We start from the raw sequence: 20,948 nt of genomic DNA, 5'->3' as shown, positions 1-20,948 counted from the left end.
CGCGACCCCGCCTCTCAAGGAGTCATCCTTGCACGTTGCGCACGCCCTTGAGAATCTCGAACCCCCTCTTAGGACCGTGGGTGGGAGGAGCTCCATCACCAGTAAGGGGCGGGGTGGAAGGAGCTCTGGGGGCAGGGTAGACAACTAGGCACAAGAACCTCACTGGCTCACTCTTTAGCAAAACCCAGTAAGTTTGCAAATGTTTCCTTCTTTTTACACCAGTGGTTTGAATGGTTCAGGACCGGAGGAAGGTAGCGCTAGGCAACAGGGACACAGACGGGTGATAGCAGTAAAGACATTTATTGGACTTTTTGGCCGTAGGTTGTTCATGTGCGTGTGGCTTTTCAATGAAGCCATCTCAAGTCCATACAGGAGTTTAGGAGGCAGAGACTTGATAAGTCCACCTATACAGCTTGACCCCCATTTTTTGCCAGTGATTACAGATAATAACGTAATAATAAAAACAAAAAGCCTCTGTTCTGACCACCCTTCAGTCTTCTGCTGGATCAGAAATGTGCAGACTATTTAAGTATATATATATACAGTTTTGTTTTAGTTCAATTAAGACCAATCCTGTTTCCTCTACTAGTTTTCTCAGTTCAGCAGATGGAGAGGGGCTGATTTGTTCTTCTTCTGATCTCCTCCACAAGGTCTTCTCTTCGGACATCCACCTGGCCACAACAGAGGAAGAAGGTATGAGCATCTCGCACTCCTTCTAGTTACCAGGTTTGACTCACTGGGACATGTACCCAGTTAGGCACCAGAGATCTTAAATACCGTGATTATAGTTAAAGCCTAAGCCCTCGGATTCCTTATAAGTTAGTCCTGTATGAGGCTCAGATCTCAAACAGGCCTGGGCCAACCAGGGTCTGAGGCCCTCCTGGGCTTTAGCCTTCCTGCCTGCCTCTTACCTCTTCCCTGCTCGTCACTGAGCGGAGCTTGATGACACCGTCCTTGAGCTCCTGCTCACCAACGATGGCCACCAGTGGGATGCCTGTCTCCTCACAGTACTGCAACTGGTTCAGTAACTTTGGGTTCTTCTTGTACAGCAGCTCAGCCTGCAAATGACCAAGGAAGAAAACAAAGGCTTCTGTTGTTCTCAGAGACAAACTTTGGAGGAGGGGGGAGGATGCGGCATGCACTTTGTTGTTGTTCTTTTTTTTAAGTGTCTTTTATTCTCTAGCTCTGAAAAAGTACTTTTAATTTCTATAAATTACTAAATCCTGTTCGCAATACTTTGATAAGCTATAAAGCTGAATCTCAATGACATAATATATATATGATATTGGTACTAATAAGAATAAAAAGGCTGTTACTAGCATATAAGAACAATTGGGAGAATATAATTGACAAAGCCCCCCCAGTCAAGCACTCCTTTTTAGGCTGTTCTTATTTATTTATACCCTGATCACAGTATCCCCTCCCTCCTCTCTTCCCTATGCCCTACCTCTCCCCTCTACTCCTCTCCTTCTCTTCAGAAAAGGGCAGGCTTCCATGGCTATCAAACAGCCCTGCCATATCACGTTGCAGTAAGACTAGGCACCTCCTCTCCTATTCAGGCTCCATAAGGCAACTCACTAGGAGGAAAGGGCCCCAAAGGAAGGCAACAGAGTCAGAGACAGGCCCTGCTCCCACTGTTCAGAGTCCCACAAGAAGACCAAGCTACATACTGTAATGTATGAGGCACCTTGTTCTTTGCCCCATTCGAAGAAGCAATGGGAAGAAGGCACTATGTAAACTTGTATTAGTTTGTGTCTAGTACTCCCAAGTTTGTAGCCAGCCTAGGGATGGGCCCCTGTACCTTGATCCCAGCATCCCATAACTCTGAGACAAGCTTCAGTCTCTCCTCCAGCAGCTTCTTCTGTGCAGACGCCACAAGCACCTGAGTCTCTGTGGTCCGTACCTTTTCCTCTGAAGCCTAGGGAGGGGCGGGCAAGAGTCAGAGCGGGACTATGCTACCAAGGGACAAACAAAGAGGCTGTCGTTGGGATCCTGAGAGACTAAGTTCAACTCAGTGAGCTCAACTAGGGAAAGGTGGCAGCCTTCTGACCTACTAGTTGGATATGGAACAGTCCAGTTCTTAGAGGTGTAAGAAATGAACTGACTTGTATGACTTGCCAGAATAAATGGTGGATGGAAAGCCTGGCATGATATGACGTACATCTGTAACTGCAGTGCTTGGGAGGCGGAGACGGAAGGATCAGGCCGTTAAGGCTAGCCTTGAATATATGAATTTAAGCTTAGTATGTCTCAAAAACAAAACAAAATAAAACAAACAACCACACAACAAAACAGAAAGAAAATCCAAGAAAACAAATAATGGGACTGGAGAGGTGGCTCAGCAGTTAAGAGCACTGACTGCTTCCCACACGGCAGCTCATAGCCATCTGTAATTCTGGTCTGAGGGGGCTGATGCCCTCTTCTGGCCTCTGTGAGGACCAGGCACAGATGCACATGTAGGCATAACACTTATATACATAAAATAAAAATTAAAAAACAACAACATATAAAACCAGAACAAAACACGAAAACACAACAATAACAAAATGGTATACAGCACAGAAAAGCTAAAATTCCTTTCTCCTCAGGAGGTTAGGGGTCCCAAGGAAAGGCCTTGAGACTACCTCAAGCCACCACTGATACCTAGTGTTCACTTTCTCCTCTCCTGTCTGTATGTGTGGATATAGGAACAAAGAAGAATACTGCTACTGCTCCTCGACTTTTTCTGAAAAACTATTTTCAAAGCTACAACATAAGATAGCTACTGGAGTCATGACCTCAAGTGAGAAGCATGGGTGGTATCATCTGAAAGAACAAGACAGGAGCGGCTAGAGCATGCCTGAAATCAAATGCAGCGAGCTACTAAAGAGTTCCCGCAACAAAGGGGTCTGGAGGCTCACGGGGCTTCACTGGTGTTACTTTAGGTCCTAGGGAGTCAGAGCAGCCATCAGAGTAAGCCCAGGGCCTCAGGCATGTTTCCCACTGAGGGGAAGAATAGCGTTTCTTCCACTATTCTCCAGTGGAGAAAGAACCAAGATTCACAAAACTATCTTAGAAGTGAGGCCTGATGGCTCAACCTAGTCCAGCTCTTCAGAGGCCGAGCCAGGAGGAATTAAGACAAACTTGGGCTACATGCTCAGTTCAGAGTCACCCTGGGCAACTTAGTTAGACCCTGTCTTGAAATAAGTGAGAAAGAGTACAGAGATAGAGTACTTACCTAGCATGCACAAGGCCCAGGTTCAATTTCCAGTATCATAAAACATATCTATCCAGACAGACAGACAGACAGACACACACACACACACACACACACACACACACACACACTCACACTCACTGGCCTATAAAGGAGCAAGTCTGAAGGCTATCAACTTTTCTGCATTTCTCAGGGATGCTCCCTATCCAAAGCAGCACCTGTCTCTAGGAGATCACAGGAATGGTGGGTACCATCATCTGCCCTAGGACTTACCTCTAATCTTTGTTCTACAATGGAGAAGATCCGCTCCACTCCAATACTGAGCCCAACGCATGGCACCTTACGCCCTTTGGGGTCAAACATGCCCACCAGTCCATCGTAGCGTCCTCCAGCAGCTATGCTGCCCACACCCAAGGGCTCTTCCCCAGCTTGGGTTGGCATTTGTAGCAGCACTGCCTCATAGATGACCCCAGTATAGTAGTCCAGCCCTCGAGCAAGGCTCAGATCAAAGGAGATCTGTGGAGGTAAGGTCATGGTCAGTAGCAGATAGGATCAGGGACCCCAAGCCACAGAGGTCAGCTGGGGCTCCTATCTCCAACTTCACTTACCTTGTCATCAATGCCAAACAGGATTAGATATTCAAAGAGCAGCTTTAGGTCTCCCAATCCCTCTACAGCCTGTTTGTTTTGGGAAAGTTTAGGATCCTGGAGTAACTGCTCCACCAGAGACACCCCACCTGAGGAAACAAATCTATAGGCTAGATGGACAAGAAAAACAAACAAACAAGCAACCAAACCAACCAGAAAACCCCTAATAGGTCTACCTTTTATGTGGGCTGCAGTTACAGGTACACATGAACACTTACCCTACACACACACACACACACACACACACACTGCAGTTACAGGTACACATGAACACTTCCTCTACACACACACACACACACACACACACACACACACACACACTGCAGTTACATGTACACATGAACAGTTCCCCTTCACTAACACACACACATACACAGCTCAACTTTAGGACTGAGGGCAGGGACATGGCTGCTGGGTTCTTTTCTCACCATGCTGCTGGACATAGTCCCCGATGCGATCAGCCACTTCGGGTGCAAGGCCCTTCTCTCCCACCATCTCATTCTTGACTTCCTCCCAGGAAACCTGGGCAGACAACAATAGTCAGAGGCCATTATACATGTTCCCACAGAACAAGTATGGACCCTTCTCATGGAGCCATCTGAAAGCAAAGGTGTCCTTCAGCCTACATGCTGGGGCCAGTCCTCCTCCAGTAGGCAGAGAGGCAGCTACCTCTCCCCATAAAAATTCATTGCTCAAAACAGGGTAGGATCTAGGAAGAGTCAGGTGTTTGGGTGTGGGGAAAATTTAAAAAAGGCCGCCACAGCGGCGCAAGCTTGCGCCGCTGTCCCACATCAGGGAAGAGGATCCTATGGTTCCAGCGGCCTAAGGGCCTTGGCGGCGGCGGGCCCCAGTAACACGAAGAAGTCCTTGGTTCTAAAAAGATTTATTGTCATAACGGATAATAGATGGATCTAGGCGTACCCCTTCAAAACTCAGGGCAGTCCCGAGTTATATAGGGAGGGAGAAGGGGGAGGATTAGGGGAGGATCTGGGGGAGGAATGTTTAATTTGCTCTGCCCTCTGGCCTTCATTAGTATGTAAATCTCTAGGGCCTGAGGTCTAAAGCCTGGCCTATGTGACTCTATGGAAATGTGGCTGTTTTCAGGATCCTAGATGATGGGAGGTACCGAACTCCTGCCGGTTCTCACGCAGAATTCCACGGAGAATCTCGGGGTTCTAAGTACCTGCTCAACCATGACCCAGGATACCCTTATACAGTCCCACATTTGGGTTGTTACCTTGTCCAGTTTGTCCACCGAGGAGCAGATGGTCCGGAACTTGCTATCAGGAACACCACAGACAGCAAACATCCCGTCTAGGATGCGCCTATCATTTACCTGAGAGGAGCAGGGATAGGGAAGAAGGAATCTGTTTATTTTGCATGATTCCCTATAGTCTCTATCACATGGGCTCTATCAGTAGATCTGTGAGAGGCCAGGCCCCACCTTGCCCTCCCAGTCCTATCCAGCTCTGACCTTGACCAGGAAGTTGCCGATCTGAAGTGAACTCAAGATCTCACACATAATCTTTAGGCACTCTGCATCAGGAATCATGGGGTCGAACTGTCCAGCAATGTCAAAATCCTGCAGGGAGAGAGGAAGGTGGGTGGCATGTGATAGAATCCTGAAATCTCTACTGTGTTAGCATCCGAGCACAGGCCTTCCCCTTTGCTTTGTCTCATCGGCAGCTTTCCGGCTCTCAGCAGTCCTGCTATCCTGTCCATTATGGAACTACTGTTCTCCATCCAATTCATCTTCCTTAGCATCTCCTACTGTTGTGGGGAAACTTCCCAGCCTTAGTCAGTGTGTCTCTGTCACTGTGTCTGTCAGTCTGTCTGTCTCTGTGGCAGTTCTGGGGATTGAACCTAGGGCTTCGAGCTGTGAGGAAATCACTTTACCAGTGAGCTACTCCCCACGCTCTTCCCACCCTAATCTTTCGCTATTTTTTCCCATCTGTCAGAAATCCTGCATCTTAGTCTAGAAGATTTGATAACAATACATATTGAACTTCTTCATTCTCTGTTGTGATTCTAGTACTGTGTTAATAAAGAGCCTGGAGCTAGGAGCATAGCTCAATGATATTACAATTCCCTGGTGTCCTAAAGTGTACAAAGCTCTGCATTTTTTTCTCCAAACAAAACAAACCACTCTCCCTGAAAAACCCCTACCAAACCAGGTCCTCAAAGCCCATAACGGATTGTTTTATTCTTCATGTCTACTAGGCCATTAAGAGTTCTATATGCAAATATCATGAAAATCTAAGAGCATTTTTGAGACCAACTAGTTTGTTCAGGATGCCATACCACACAGTAGATCCTACTGGAGAGAGGGCCTGAGTTGCCCATCCTGCTCCATGGTTTTTCAACACTCACACACTGATAGAATTCACGGTAACGGCCCCGGGTCATAGCTGGGTTGTCCCGGCGATACACCTTTGCTATGTGATAGCGTTTAATGTTGGTCAGTTTATTCATTGCCAGATACCGAGCAAAAGGGACCTGATAATACAGCGTTAAGAAAAAGAGCATCTTGCAGCTGTTGTAAGTTATCATCATTCACAGAAGTTAGGGAGGGTCTAACCCTGCAGGTATAGATAACCCACTACCTACAAGAGAAACAGCACTTCTGACTGTCAGGAAGAATTAACTGTATAGTCACAAAAGGCAGCTGAAGCAGGAAAGAAGATTGAGTTAGGCTCTTTCCTCTCTGACTCTCTCCCTGGACTATGCGGACTTAGAGGAGAGAAGGGAACTTGGCAGATTAGACACAGCAAGAAAAGGGCCCATGTGGAATCCCTAATTGGATGGATGATTGGTAGTTTTAATGAAACTGGCCCCCATAGGCTTGTGTATTTGTATGCTTCGTCTCCAGTTGATGAACCATCTGGAAGGATTAGGTAGTGTGGCCTTGTTGAGGAGGTGTGTCACGGAAGAGGGCTTTGAGGTTTCAAAAGCCCACTCTGGGCACAGTGTGTGTGTGAGCGAGTGTGTGTGTGTGTGTGTGTGTGTATCTCTGTTTGCTGCCTGTGAATCAGGATGTAAAGCACTCAGCTACTTCTCCAGCACTATGTCTGCCTTTGTGCTGCCATGTTCCCTGGCATGATGATAATAGGATAACTCTATAAACTATAAGCAAGTCATCAATTAAATGCTTTCTTTTATAAGAGTTGCCTTGGTCATGGTCTCTACACAGCAAGAGAACACTAATTAAGACACTTGAAGATAAAGGAAATAGTAATCAATTACAGAAAAGTCTGTTTACTGGGACAGCTGTTTTTGAGCCAGGAACTGTTGTAAAATTGGGAACAGGGCCCTGACAGAAAGCTGTACTTTTGTTTTTTTGGAGACAGGGTTTTTCTGTGTAGCCTTGGCTGTCCTGGAACTCTGTAGATCAGGATCGCCTCAAACACAGAGAACGACCTGCCCCTGCCTCCTGACTGCTGGGACTAAAGGCATGTGCCACCATCACCTGGCAAAGCTGGAGATTTCTCAGGCTGTATTCTGCTTACCCAAAGTCCTTTATTTTGCTTTATAGAAAAAAAATGCCTTTTATTGTCAACATATTCATATTTAATCTTACCTGTGCCTGCTGTCCCTAAACCCAAGTTCAACTCCCTGAGTGCCAATTCCTGCAAAGTCTTAAGAACCCAGGTTTAGAAGGATACAGTAAGGTCATAGCGGAGGGACAGCAGCTCCCCACCCTGGTCCTTCAGGTCATAGATAAGCTTTGAGTCTTCGCCATACTTTCCAGTCAGTGTTTCCTGGAGAAACCAAGAAGAAATATGATCACAGTAAAAAATTATACTTTAACTTTTTCTTTTGAGACAGGGTCTTACTATGTATCCTTGACTGCCTGTGAACTACCAGAGATCTGTCTGCCTCTCTACCTCCTAAATGCTGGGATTAAAGGCTTGGGCTACCACATCTGGGTATAGTTATTATTGTTGTTGTTGTTGAATTATTTGATGTTAGGGGCTGAACCTAGGCTTTGTACTTGATGGGCTGTGTTCCCTGCCCTTAGACCATTATAGGGGCTAGAGAAATGGCTCAGCAGTTAAGAGCATTGGTTGTTCTTCAGAGGTCCTGAGTTCAATTCCCAGCAACCACATGGTGGCTCACAACCTTCTGTAATGAGATCTGATGCCTCTTCTTCTGTCATGCAGGCATTCATGTAAATAGAGTACTCATATTCATAAAAGTACATACATAAATCTTTAAAAAACATTATAAACACAAAAACTTACTACTTTAACATGACTAATTTCAAATATAGACTAATTTGTCTATATTCCTATAGTCCCTCTGCTTTTCATCCTAATGCTTGTTAAGTTTGATATCATTACAATTAAGAAGTATTGTACCCACACACACCTTTAATTCCAGCACTCAGAAGGTAGAGGCAGGTAGATTTCTTTGAGTTGGAGGCTGGCCTGGTCTACATAGAGAGGCTATTTCAAAAAGATGAAACAAACAAACAAAAAAATTAAAAGGGAATAACAATTCAGTGTTGATTTTCTGCTTTTTTCTCCCCTGTTTTGTGGCAGAGCTAAAGTATTACCTCATACCATCCCCACCCCTCACGTTTTGAAGACAGGGTTTCTCTGTTTAGCCCTGGCTGTCCTAGAACTCACTCTGTAGACTAGGCTGGCCTCAAACTTAGAGATTTGCCTGCCTCAGCCTCCCAATGCTAGGATCAAAGGCACACACCACACGACCCTGCTAAAGAGTTACTCTTTTTTTACAACCATTTATTTATACTGTGTGTTCACATGCCATGGCGTGCATAAGGGCAGGGGATAACTTGTGAGTTAGTTCTCCCAGCCTGTGAGTTCTAAAGATTAAACTCACGCCATCATGCTTGGTAGTAAATGTCTTTTTTTTTTTTTTTTTAGGGTTTTATTTTTATTTTATGTACATTGGTGTTTTCCTGCATGTATGTCTGTGTGAGGGCACAGGAGTCCCTGGAACTGGACAGACAATTGTGAGCTGTTATGTGGGTACTGGGAATTGAACCCAGGTCCTTGTAGCCACTGAGTCATCTCTCCAGCTCTGGAAGTAAATGTCTTTACCCACTGGACCATCTTTTTAAAATGAAAAAAAAAAATAAAAATAATAATGTATGTTTATTTATGTGTATGAATGCTTTGCATGTTTGTATATTCATCATATGTATGCCTGGTGCCTGCAGAGGTCAGAAGAGTGTTGGATCCTTTGGAACTACAGTTGCAAATGATTGTGAGTCACCAAATGGATGTTGGGAACAGAACCCAGATCCTCTGCATGAGCAACAAGTGCTCTGCTAAGCCATCTCTTCAGTCCCACTCAAGGAGTCAGGATTTTGTACTGATCTTGCACAAGAGCCAAGTTGGTTCACAGCACCTCCGTCAGGTCACACCTCCTGTAACTCCAGGTCCATGGGCATTCTGTACCTCTGACTCTTCAGGTACTCATGTACACACATTCACACAAAGAAAAGTAAGTCTGACTCTCCCACCAGTAAAAAGTAAGCAAATAAAAAAGATGTATCATTTTCCAGTGAGACTCTAGGTGCAGAGAGCTACACCTGTAACTCAGGAAGGCAGAAACTTGTGGTTCAAGACCAGCCTGGGTTATTATGAGACTGTCTCAGAACAGAAAGGAGCTCTGCACTTACCTGTTTGCTAACACCATCCTATTGGATGTTTACGCTATTTCAGTTAAAATACATTTCCAAAACGTGTTATTAGGCATATCTATGCACACAGCTTTGTGGTCTTGAGCATTTTTCTTGAAGATAAGCATATAGGAATGCATAATCAGGTTAGCAAACATAGATGCTTTTATAAAGCCTGAGATCTGAACAATGTCAGAAACAAAAATGAAAGTCTTAAGGGCATACATACACAGCCCATGTCCTTTGATGTTTTCAACTGGTTATAATATATCCCTCTAAGGAAACCAGCCAGGATTTTAAAAGCTCTAAAAGCCCCAGTGTGTGGACTCATAAACATCTGTATTTTGATAGTGTCATGGACTGGACTCTTTCTGCTCCATTAATATGTTAAAATTCTAACCTTCTTCCTCTAGTCCCCTCTTAGGTAATCATGAGCACATCCACTGTGCAGTTTCTCCTTATTCAGTTCTCACCTTTAGTTCAAAGACAGGTGTATCAATCACTTCAGCTCCATGGCGTTTGAAAGAGCGGATGATGACATCAAACACCTTCTCCCGGACTGCCATCTGCCGGGGACTGTAGTCTCTTGTGCCCTTGAGAGTTAAAATCAAAATGCAAGGATGACATTTAAAACAAAGAAAATAAACTCTAGAAATAGCCAAAGACCAGCTGAGAAACAAGGGACACAAATGCTGCTGTAAAAGTGGGAAGACAGCTCAGAACAGGTCCTGTGACTCCACTGGCCAGCTCGGTTCTGTTTCCCAAAATTTAGAGCCATTTTCTCAATTCAAGTTTTCTGAAAACTCAACAGCAGCAAATACCTACTTGACATGTATATTATCAATTCAAAGTGGCTCCACAGGTTGAATTCTAAAGTTTATGTGCAATTTTTTCCAACATAATTCCCTTTCAAATTCTATTTAACAAGGTTACTTCTGAATGCAAGCTCTCACGGAGCCTGGTGTGATGGCACTTGGAAATCAGAGGCAGGTGGACCGCTGAGTTCAAGGCTAGCCTGATCCGTAACAGTGAGATCCTTTCTAAGAAGGGAAAAAAGCTCCAAGACAAGGTTAGGCAGATACATTTTATAGCTAAATTACAGGCTGTCGAGAAGTCAAGTTGCTACCTAAGAGCACTCAGCAAGTACAGAGTGAAGCCTGTCTCCCACCCAGGCCAGAGCTTTCCAAGGACCTTCTCACATTCTTAGCTACTAACTCTCAATCCAGAGTGTATCATCTCTATGTATATTTCCCACATACAAAATTCAAAGTGCAAAATTTTATTGACATACCATTATATATTAACACAAATAATATTTTGAGTGAACTGAAAGATGTAGTGAGAAGAGAAACACTGATCACATTTTTGAAAATCTTGTTTACAGTCTTATTTTTTACTTTATGTGTATGGTGCTTTTCATGCATGTATGTCCGTCCATGCGTCACTTGCATGTCTGCCTGTGGAGGCCAGATGAGGACGCCAGACCTTCCGGAGCTGGAGTTACAGATTGTAATCTGCTATGTGGGGGCTTGGAATCAAACCCAGGTTCTCTGGAAGAGCAGGAAGTGTTCTTAATGGCTGAGCCATCTCTCCAACCCATTTTTGCAAATCTGTAATGTTTCCCTTAATAAAGATAGTTAATTTTCCTATGTGATTTTTGTATTAAGTTTCTATTGATGTATACTGGTCTGGTTGAAAAACATAACTCTATAAACTCTAATGTTACACAGGTGTGTTCTTACAAAAGGAAGAGAATCCCAATGAGCTTCTCAACTCTGGATATTCTGTTTTGGTTCTACACCAAAATCCAACAAGTACTCTTTCTTTCTTTTCTTTCTTTTTTTTTTTTTTAAGATTTATTTATTTATTATATATGAATACACTGTAGCTGTCTTCAGACACACCAGAAGAGGGCATCAGATCTCATTACAGATGGTTGTGAGCCACCATGTGGTTGCTGGGATTTGAACTCAGGACCTCTGGAAGTACAGTCAGTGCTCTTAACCACTGAGCCATCTCTCCAGCCCACAAGTACTCTTTCTTAAAGACTATTTTTCATATTGTTACATTTAGAAGCCCTAGTCATTTGGGGAAGATGGTGCATGTTCATAATACCAGCACTTGGCAGGCAGAGGCATGAATATCAACTTAAGTTCAAGACCAGATGTTTACGTAGTGAGTTCCAGGTCAATCAGGACCACATAGAAAAATTCTGGCTCAAGAACACAAATCTAAACAAGTACTCATACTCAGTTATATAGGTAACTACTGTTGTTAGCTACACAGAGACGGTGGGATAGTAATCACCAGTGCGATGAAGGGAGGGTGGAAAGAGGAATACTGTTAAATGGGTACAGTTTCAATTCTGAATGATGAGAAAGTTCTAGAAAAGCAGTTCTAGCAGCTCATTCCTGTTTCCACATCTGGGAGGCCAAGGCAGGAGGGTTGTGGTGAGTTCCGGCCAGCCTAGACTACAGACTAGGCCCTATCTGGAAGAAAAGCAAAAGATAAGTAGTGACGATAATACAATAGTACCAGTGTATTTCATGCTGCAGAACTGCACATTAAAAGCTCCCCTTGTATCTTATATGTTGAATGGATCTTTTATCCTTGTATGATTTTATACCATCCTACACTGTTCATCTAGAAAACACTGCCTCGTTAATAAGTTAGCTTTATAACGTTGACATATTTCATTATGTAATAATATTCAGAAAATCATTTATTAACACCATCACACATCTCACCAGGATAAGCCAAGTACCAGGAAGTTGTCAAACTCCGGGTAAAAGATATGTTTTCCAAAATTCTTTTAATTGGATGCCTGAGTTTTTCTCATTAGCAACATATTACTGCCAGAAGACTTCTTTAAGTTGGCAAAGCCCACTTCTTTTATTATCAGCAGTATGTCTGCCAGACAGTCAACTCTGGCTGCTTTGTAGAAGAAATGCTTTATATACATACTTGCTTCCTACTAGTGATACTTGGTATAGGAAAGGGTCAAGATGGAATAAAATTAATAATTTAACTATAAAAACCACTATTTTAAACATTTGTGTGTATAAGGACTTCTGTGTATTTATATTTATGTGTATGTAAAGTGTCTATTTGCACCACGCGCACACCTGGTGCCTATGTAAGTCAGAAAGAGGCATCAATCCCCTGGAATTGGAGTTAGAAATGATTGTGAGCCATCTTTCTAGACACTCTCCCCCACTCAAAATAGTCTTAAGTTCAGTTTTTTTATTTTGAAAGACTTACCTCATTTTATGTGTATGAGTGTTTTACCTACATCTATGTCTATGTACTGTGTGTATGCCTGGTGTCCACAGAGGTCAGAAGAGGATGTTGAAGCCCTTAGAGCTGGAGTTACCATAGCTTGTGAGCCACTGTGTGACTACTGGGAATTGAACCTGGGTACTATGGGAGAGCAACAAGTGCTCTATCTCTGAGCCATCTCTCCAGCCTCATTTGTTTTAATGGTGAGTGCACAGAATGTAGCTCATACAGTTGTTCCTCTGTATCTGCAGGTTCCATATCCATAGATTCAATATACCATGACTGAAAATACTTGGGGTTAAAAGGAAATTCTGCCTACAATAAATATATAGATTTCTCCCCATGTCATTATCTTTGAGCAATAACTACTTACATTAGGTGTCAGTAACCTAAAGATGACTTAATCATCTAGGATGTGCATAGGTTACGTGAAAATGCTATACCATTTCCCATAAGGAAATTGAATAGCTGTGGAATCCCTTAATACTATCCAAGATCAGCCGTGTTCAACTTCCCCTAACTACCTCAATAATAACTTTTCGTGATTAGCTTATTTAATCAGATTCTAAACATGTTACTTTTAGATGATACATTTAATCAACAACGGCTTTCTCTTTCTTCCTATTTTTCTTCTTTTGTGGTGTCTCATTTGGTCCAGGTTTTCTAACACTGAACCACACTCTTATTTCCTCCCCACCCCCATTCCATCATGTTATTTATTTGTTGAAGAAACTGGATAATCTGTCCCAAAAAGTTTATTACATTCTGGATCCAGTCACCAATACCGCTGATGAGTCATTAACCTGTTCTCCACTCTGTGTTTCTCCACCTTAGTCTAAAGGCCTAATTACATTCAAATTCCCCTGATTAGAATTCATAGGTGGTGCGGTGTATTTTTTATTGCACCATATCTTCAGGGACATAATATCTGTGCTTCTGCTTTAGTGACATTAAGACTGGTCATTGGGTTGAGGCGAGGAGGGACTGTTATATCAAAAATTCCCTATTTTTCTCTCCATTCAAAATTGATCATTTTTTTAATGGCATGTATGTGGATGCCCTTGGAGGCCAGCTGGAATTACAGGCAGGTGTGGGCTGCTGTATGTGGGCACTCAACCACTCAGCTCTTCTAGAAGAGCATCAAGCACCACTAATACTGAGCCATCTCTCCAGCCCCCATGTCTTTGAGATTTTAAACTTCTCTTGAACTTTTGAAAAAGAATTGTGAGGGATGAGTGTGGTGGTACATGTGGAGACCCGAGGATCAGATTTTCAAAGCCAGTCTCTGCTATACAGCAAGTCTAAGCCTGGTCAGGGCTTGTATTTTTGTTTTGCTTTGGTTTTTAAAAAATGTGTAGAAAGGCATAGTTTTGTGAATTTGGCTCAAAGAATTAACCTCAACACAGAAGAATTAATCATACCTTCTATCGCCACCCCTCCACACTACCCCTACCTTTTGGAAACAGGGTTTTACTATCTTATTATGTAGTTGGCCTGGAACTTGTATACCAGACTATCCTGATTTCAGTTCCCAGGACCCAGGTGGGCCGCTCATAACTGCCTGTAACTCCAGCTGCCCTCCAAGGACACACACACACACACACACACACACACACACACACACAGAGAGAGAGAGAGAGAGAGAGAGAGAGAGAGAGAGAAAGAGAAAGAGAGAGAGAGAGAGTTATATAGACATATACACATAAGTAAAAATAAAATAAATCATTAAAAAACAAAAATCTTAAAAGAATTGAGTCCCAGCATTGGGGAAACAGAAGCAGGAGGATCTCTATGAGTTTGAGGCCAGCCTGGACTATATAGAGAATTCCATGACAGCCAGAGCTACATAGAGATACCCTGTCTCAATAAAATAAAATCTCAAAGAAACAATGATCGATAATCATTGAGACTACTGAATCAAGTAGAAAATAGGGAATTTGTAATAGATTAGCCCCTATTTGCTTAAACCCAATGTTCTGTCTTAATATCACTAAAACTGACAAAGATCTGCTTGCCTCTGCTTCCTGAGTACTGGAATTAAAGATGTGCACCACCACACATGGCTTCTCTCATCTTTGGAAATCAACTTTAAATATACTCATTAAATATATGTTTATTTCCAGGCACTCAGTCTTACCTTCTGGTAAATAAACTTAATTAACTACTAATAATACTGCATTATTTATTATTATTTATTAATTAACATAGTCAATAAGTAATTACATTAAATAACATGAATTAACTACTAAAAATTGTTGCAGAGGTCAGGAGAGATGGCAAGGATTAAGAGCTGTTCTTCCAGAGACAGTAATTTGTTCAATTTCTAGCACCTTGGCTTACAACTGCCTGTAACCCCAGCTCCAGGGAATCTGACGTTCTCTTCTGGCTTCTGCATGTACCCATACATGGTTACACAAATCCATACACACGTACACCAAAATGAAAATCCAAAGCCAGTACAATAACAGAACTACACATGATATGCCAAGGGAACCCTGTAAAGGTATAGAGGTCTGTTTATAGAAGTTACAGAATAGCATCTGAACCGAAGTCCCGAGGCTGAATTAGGCATCTCCATTTCAGCAGGGCTTCCTCTAGTTCCTAGGAAGTATCAAGGTTCTTTTCTGCTTCAGAGTTTCTATACTCTACTGAGCTTATGATTCTAACAGCCTTTCCCTGGCTATCTCTCACCCACTTAAGCAGTCCATCATATCACTTCCACAGTTTCCCCTTTATTTTTTTTTCTCAGAGCATCTCTGTGAGTTTCCTTATCATTTTTATACATTGTGTGTGTGTATGTGTGTGTGTGTATCTGTGTATGTAGAACTATGTGGGTGCAGGTGCCTATGGAGGCCAGTTACAGACAGTTGTAAGCCATCTGATGTAGGTGCAAGGAATCACAACTTGGATCCTCTGCCTGCTCTGAACTGCTGAGCCATCTCTCCAGCCCTAAATTTCTTCACATCACCACTCATATTTTGTAATTGCATATCCCTGGGTGGGATTATTTGGCCTAAATCTCAATGGAATGCAAGCTTCAGAAAGGCAGGCATCCAGTATGGTGTATTCAGTGTACAATGACACCCACATACTTACTTAATAAATTTATAATGAATGAAAGGAGTAGCAGTTAGCAGGCTGCCTCCCCTGTGCAGCCTCGTTTCTGTCATCACTACCATCACCAAATGACTCAGGTTGAGTTCAAGCCAGCCCAGTGCCTACACCAACTACTGGCTCGTTTGCAATATTTCAGATGGTGGATCAGGGCTTCTTTCTGAGGCCTCTCACAGGAATAGATTACCTTGGGGGTTTTGAGCACAAACTTCTGTTTGCCTTCATCATGGCCCAGCTGTGCCTTCAGTTTTAGGAGTTTCGTCACCTCCTCCTCGATCTGTGGAAGGAAAAACGCCGCTGGACTGACCATTTGTCACTCCCCTCCCTCCCCATTCACCCCGATACTCCTCTCTCTCAGGCCTAGCCTTGCTTCTCTCGGGACCCACCCTAGCTATCTCCTCACTCAGCCCTTCACTGTACCAGCCAGGTTCCTTTATCCTCATGCCTGTCCTCCAGACAGACCACCTTCTATGTTCCTCTGGTTTGGTCCGGCCCCTCTCCTTCCATGCGAGTCGCACCTGCTCAGCGGACGCTTTCTGCTCCTTAAGGCCCCTCACATGCGCTCCCTGGAGTCGCACCAGCTCTTCCAGCGCAGCACGATCTGCCATTCTGTCTGCCAACCGGAACTGACGGCTATCTAAACCCGCCTTGGTGGACTCAGCCTAGGTTCGGATGACTTCCGGTTACCGAGTCCAGCTTTCGTGCCTAGAGCGTGTCTGGCGAAGGTGGAGGGGACACTTCCGGGTCAGGGAGCGTGAGGTACTCGGAGTTCAATCCCACCATCCGGACTAACTCCGATCTCAGGTGTTTCCAGCTCTCCGTAGCCTTCCAGAAATCGGACTGGCCTCGTTCCCAGTCCCTTAACTTCTGTTCTTGAAAGCCGACGTCCTGCTGCACAATGCCCCACCTGGGGCCCCTGCGCCGCAGGGCCTGGGCTGCGCTGCTCGGCCAGCTCCTGCGACCTCCCCGCACTGTGTGCATCCGGGCGGTCGGCTGTCATAGCCAGGTGAGCCGCCCTGAGCCGGCTCTTTCCCGGTGGGGCCCCTAGCCTGAAAGCCTAGACTTGTGGTTTCTATTGTATTATTATAATTGGTTTTTAATTTTTGAAGTTTTATTTCTTTTATGAGTATGGATATTTTTCCTGCATGTATGTGTGCCCTGTGTACACGCCCGCAGAGTTAATAGCCGGTAGTGAGCCACCGTGTGGATGCTGGGAAAGGAACACAGGTCCTCTAAAAGAGCCACCTCTTCAGCCCTGCAATTGTTTTTTATTGATTAGCCACTTTGTACCTGCACTGCCCTAAGCGTTTTGGATGCTTTTGTCGTTTTATTATTGGGGCAGTCTCAGAGGTTGAGGGTTTTATCTCCATTTTACAGTTGAGTAAATGGAGATCACAGGATTAAATGACCTCAATGGATACATAGCAACTTTTTATTCTCAATCATCTGAAATTCTTGAACATATTAGAATTTGGGCCAAATCTATACAGATATTCTCCCAAACTGTAAATGAACCGGGTTTATTCCCATTAAGTGAATTTACCCTAACATGAATCTCAGAGAAACATTTTCAGACATAGTTGGATTTTGGAATTAGAATAAGGGCTTGGGGACTTGATTTCTCTTTGGGGAGAGACTCTCCAAAGTATGGAATTACCACCATTTGTATTTCTGGAAGGACCTGTGGGTCTTTAGGTCTGATTCTTTTTTTTTTTTTAATAAAAGAATTCTATTAATTGGTGTGGGTGAGTGTTGGTGTGCCATGGGGCATTTCTGTTCTTTGCTTTACCTTGTATAGTCTGGGGACTGAATTTAGGTGATAAGTAAACAGCATGTGTACTCACGAGCTGTCTCACCAGCACTAAGTCAATGGTTGTTACCTGTCTTCAGAAAGCAATGCTGTTTTTGTTGTTGTTCAACCAGGAAAGTTATTCATATCATTCCATAGGTGTGTGCATGTGCGTGTGTGTGCATGTGCGTGTGAATTGTGGGAATTGGTTTTTTCTTTGGACCATGTGAATGGGTCTCAGGGATCTAACTCAGGTGGTCAGGCTTGGTGGATACCCACTGGGCCATCTTGTTGGCCCAGGTTTGTTCCTTTTTCTTAGGCTGGTTCTGTCTTTCTGCTCCATTACCCTGTCTCCAGGTCTGATTCATTACCTATCTCCCTCCTTCCTTCACTCCTTCCCTCTTCCTTCCTTCCTTCCTTCCTTCCTTCCTTCCTTCCTTCCTTCTATCCTTCCTGTCTTTCTTTTTTTTTTTTTTCATGTGGTCTTGCTGTGTCTCCTTGCCTGGTCTGGAGCTTACTATGTAGACCAGCTGGCCTTAAACTCATAGTGACCTGCCCCTCTCTGCCTAAAATAAATAAAAGGCATGTACCACCTTTTTAGCTATTTGAATAAGAACTGAGAACTGGAGTTGTTTTTTTGCTTGTTTGAGATAGGGTCTCATTATATAGCTCTGACTGTCCAGTAACTTCTTATGTAGGCACAGCTAGCCTGGAACTCACAGAGATCCTCCTGCTTCTGTCTCCCAAGTGCTGGGATTACATGTGTGCCACCATATCCAGCTGAGAACTGGAGTTCTAATTCCTACTTCTAGAAGTTTAATGGTGGCAGTTCTGGGTTCAATGTCTTTATTATTCTCAGATGCTTCAACTTTTTGAGACATTTAAGTGAAGATGCTTGTGTAGTAAGAAGACTGGACTTCATATATATTGCAGGTATAATCGGAAATTCAACACGAATTATTGAGGGTAGCAGGAGATCAGGATAGAGAAAATGGTTTTCAGGAAACTTCTTGCTTGCGGTCAAGGGTCTTCTCAGGTTGATGGCCCATGGGGTCAAAGATGTCACAGGTCTGGCCTGTGTCCAGAGAAGGCAGATCTCATAGTCTCTTTTCTGCCAGGTTGCAAAGACAGTGTTAACATCTGAACAACTGAAACCACATCAAGAAAAACCGAATTTTATCATCAAGGTTCCAAAGGTAACAGCCTTTGTCCACCTAGCCTGTCAGAGTGGTGTGCAGGCGAGCCCGTTCTCCCTGCCTCTCCTTTTTTATATCCTCTGGGGAGGGGGGTTTTGTTTTATTGTTCTTGAAATTCTAGAGGGGCCTCAAGTTAGTTTCAAACATTAGATTATGGACGTGACTTAACCTATTGTCTTAACTGCTCTTGATCTTTACTTTGGCCACTTTTGTTTTCCAGGGCACCAGGGATTTAAGTCCTCAACAAATGGTTGTGAGGGAGGAAATTCTTGATAAGATTATCAGCTGTTTTAAACGTCATGGAGCAAAAGGGTTGGATACACCAGCATTTGAGCTAAAAGTAAGAACGGAAGGGTGCTGAGAACCTCATTGTTTACCTGCCTTTAATTTCCCTGTGGTCTGTAGTCAGTCCTCTGAGCTGTGAATTTTTCTGTCTGACTCTTACAGGAAATGCTCACTGAGAAATATGAAGACAACTTCGGCCTCATGTATGATTTGAAGGATCAAGGTGGAGAGTTGCTGTCTCTTCGCTATGACCTTACTGTATCCTTCAGAATGCAGGAGCCTGACCTGTTTCTCCCCAAATCCAGAGGACTTTTTCTGGCAGAACTTTGACAGTTACCTTTATGTCCAGTTTCTCCCAGAAGGCATTTCTTCCTTCAGAGCCTAACATGAAGACCCTGTTGTTTAACTTCAGGTGTATGAGAATGTCTCCAGGAAGTTTGCAGAAACAGAGTACTGAGTTTAGCTCCAGAGATCCTAAATTCTATAACTGGTGTTTATAAACGTTCCTGTAAAAGAAAATTAGCTATATTGTGCATGTGTAGATGGCATTTATGTGGACATGCATGTGAAGCTAAGGGGAGAACTTTGTGGGGTCATTTCTCTCCTAACTCCTGTATGGGCCCTAGGGCTAGAACTCAGATTGCCAGACTTGTAGAGCAGACCCCTTTCCCTGCTGCACTATCTCATGAGTGCTAAACCAGTGGTTCTCAACCTGTGGGTCACGACCCTCCAGGAGTTGCATGTCAGATATCCTGCATATCAGATATGTACATTATGATTCATAACAGTAGCAAAACAAAACAGAAACAATTACAAAGTAGCAACAAAATAATTTTATGGTCAGAGGAGTTCACCACAACATTAGGAACTATATCAAAGGGTCACAGAGTTAGGAAGGTTGGGAACCACTGCTCCAAACATTTAAAAACAGAATCCTGGAAAATAGGCATGTGGTCTTTGGCCTATGCTTTCAGGAACAGGATTTTAAATTGTAGGCGAATTCAGTTCTGAAGCTTGACTACTTTGTAGGTAATGGTCTGAATGGGAAGAAATAGTCCAGGCCTAAGTTTCTTCGGTCATTTCTATCCCTGCCTCCTTTTTCTGGTCAACTTTCAGTTTCAGTAAGTGAAACACCTATAACACCAGGCACTGCTAGGCTTCAGAGACAGTGGGAAACCAGCCTAGAAAGGTCCTCGTTTTCATTCTGTAAAATAAGGATGATTTCCAGGAACTCAGTTCTCCCTCATGTCTGAATGGTAGGTCTTCACATTGAACACAGTATCTTTCTTCCTCAATCTCTTTATGTAAGGTCCCTTTTGCTCGCTATCTGGCCATGAATAAAGTGAAGAAGATGAAACGATATCAAGTTGGAAAGGTGTGGAGGCGAGAGAGCCCAGCCATAGTTCAGGGCCGCTACCGGGAGTTCTGCCAGTGTGTAAGTGGCTGACTGGGACAGCATGGTTAAATGATAGTTTTAAGTTGGGCTTAGCTCATCAGGGGAAGGCTTGTTTTTCTACCATTTTGTTTGTTTGGGTTTGTTATTTTGTTGTTGTTTTGCTTTGTTTTTTGTTTTTGAGACAGGGTCTCTTTGTGTAATCCTGGCTGTCCTGGAACTCACTGTGTAGCTAGCTTTGAACTCATAGATCCATCTGCCTCTGCCTCCCAGATGCTGGGATTAAAGCTGTGCACCACCATGACTGGTTTTCTTCTTCTTCTTCTAATTCTTCTTCTTCTTCTTCTTCTTCTTCTTCTTCTTCTTCTTCTTCTTCTTCTTCTTCTTCTTCTTCTTCTT

At 43.5% G+C, this 20,948-nt stretch overlaps 2 protein-coding genes across 2 annotated transcripts in view; one reads left to right on the top strand and one right to left on the bottom strand.

The window, feature by feature from the left end:
* Positions 1–281: 281 nt before the first annotated feature.
* Positions 282–16,597, bottom strand: Hars (histidyl-tRNA synthetase). Its single transcript, XM_028762829.1, has 13 exons — positions 16,405–16,597; positions 16,074–16,163; positions 9,967–10,086; positions 7,506–7,601; positions 6,214–6,339; positions 5,318–5,425; positions 5,081–5,179; positions 4,272–4,365; positions 3,805–3,932; positions 3,470–3,712; positions 1,802–1,918; positions 912–1,058; positions 282–671 (listed from the first exon to the last, which is right to left on the bottom strand). Exons 1-13 carry the CDS (start codon positions 16,492–16,494, stop codon positions 600–602), a joined length of 1,530 nt encoding a protein of 509 aa, XP_028618662.1. The 5' UTR covers positions 16,495–16,597; the 3' UTR covers positions 282–599.
* A 3-nt stretch (positions 16,598–16,600) lies between these two features.
* Positions 16,601–20,948, top strand: part of Hars2 (histidyl-tRNA synthetase 2, mitochondrial) — a 9,053-nt gene continuing 4,705 nt past the window's right edge. The window contains exons 1-5 of the mRNA XM_028762826.1: positions 16,601–16,892; positions 18,794–18,871; positions 19,092–19,211; positions 19,319–19,414; positions 20,466–20,591. Of these exons, the coding sequence (XP_028618659.1) occupies positions 16,785–16,892; positions 18,794–18,871; positions 19,092–19,211; positions 19,319–19,414; positions 20,466–20,591 (528 nt within the window). The 5' untranslated portion in view covers positions 16,601–16,784. The remainder of the gene's footprint in view (positions 16,893–18,793; positions 18,872–19,091; positions 19,212–19,318; positions 19,415–20,465; positions 20,592–20,948) is intronic.

Source organism: Grammomys surdaster, unplaced genomic scaffold (assembly GCF_004785775.1).
Source record: "Grammomys surdaster isolate TR1022 unplaced genomic scaffold, NIH_TR_1.0 135, whole genome shotgun sequence".
Classification (NCBI taxonomy): domain Eukaryota; kingdom Metazoa; phylum Chordata; class Mammalia; order Rodentia; family Muridae; genus Grammomys; species Grammomys surdaster.
This window is presented reverse-complemented; position numbering and strand designations above follow the sequence as displayed.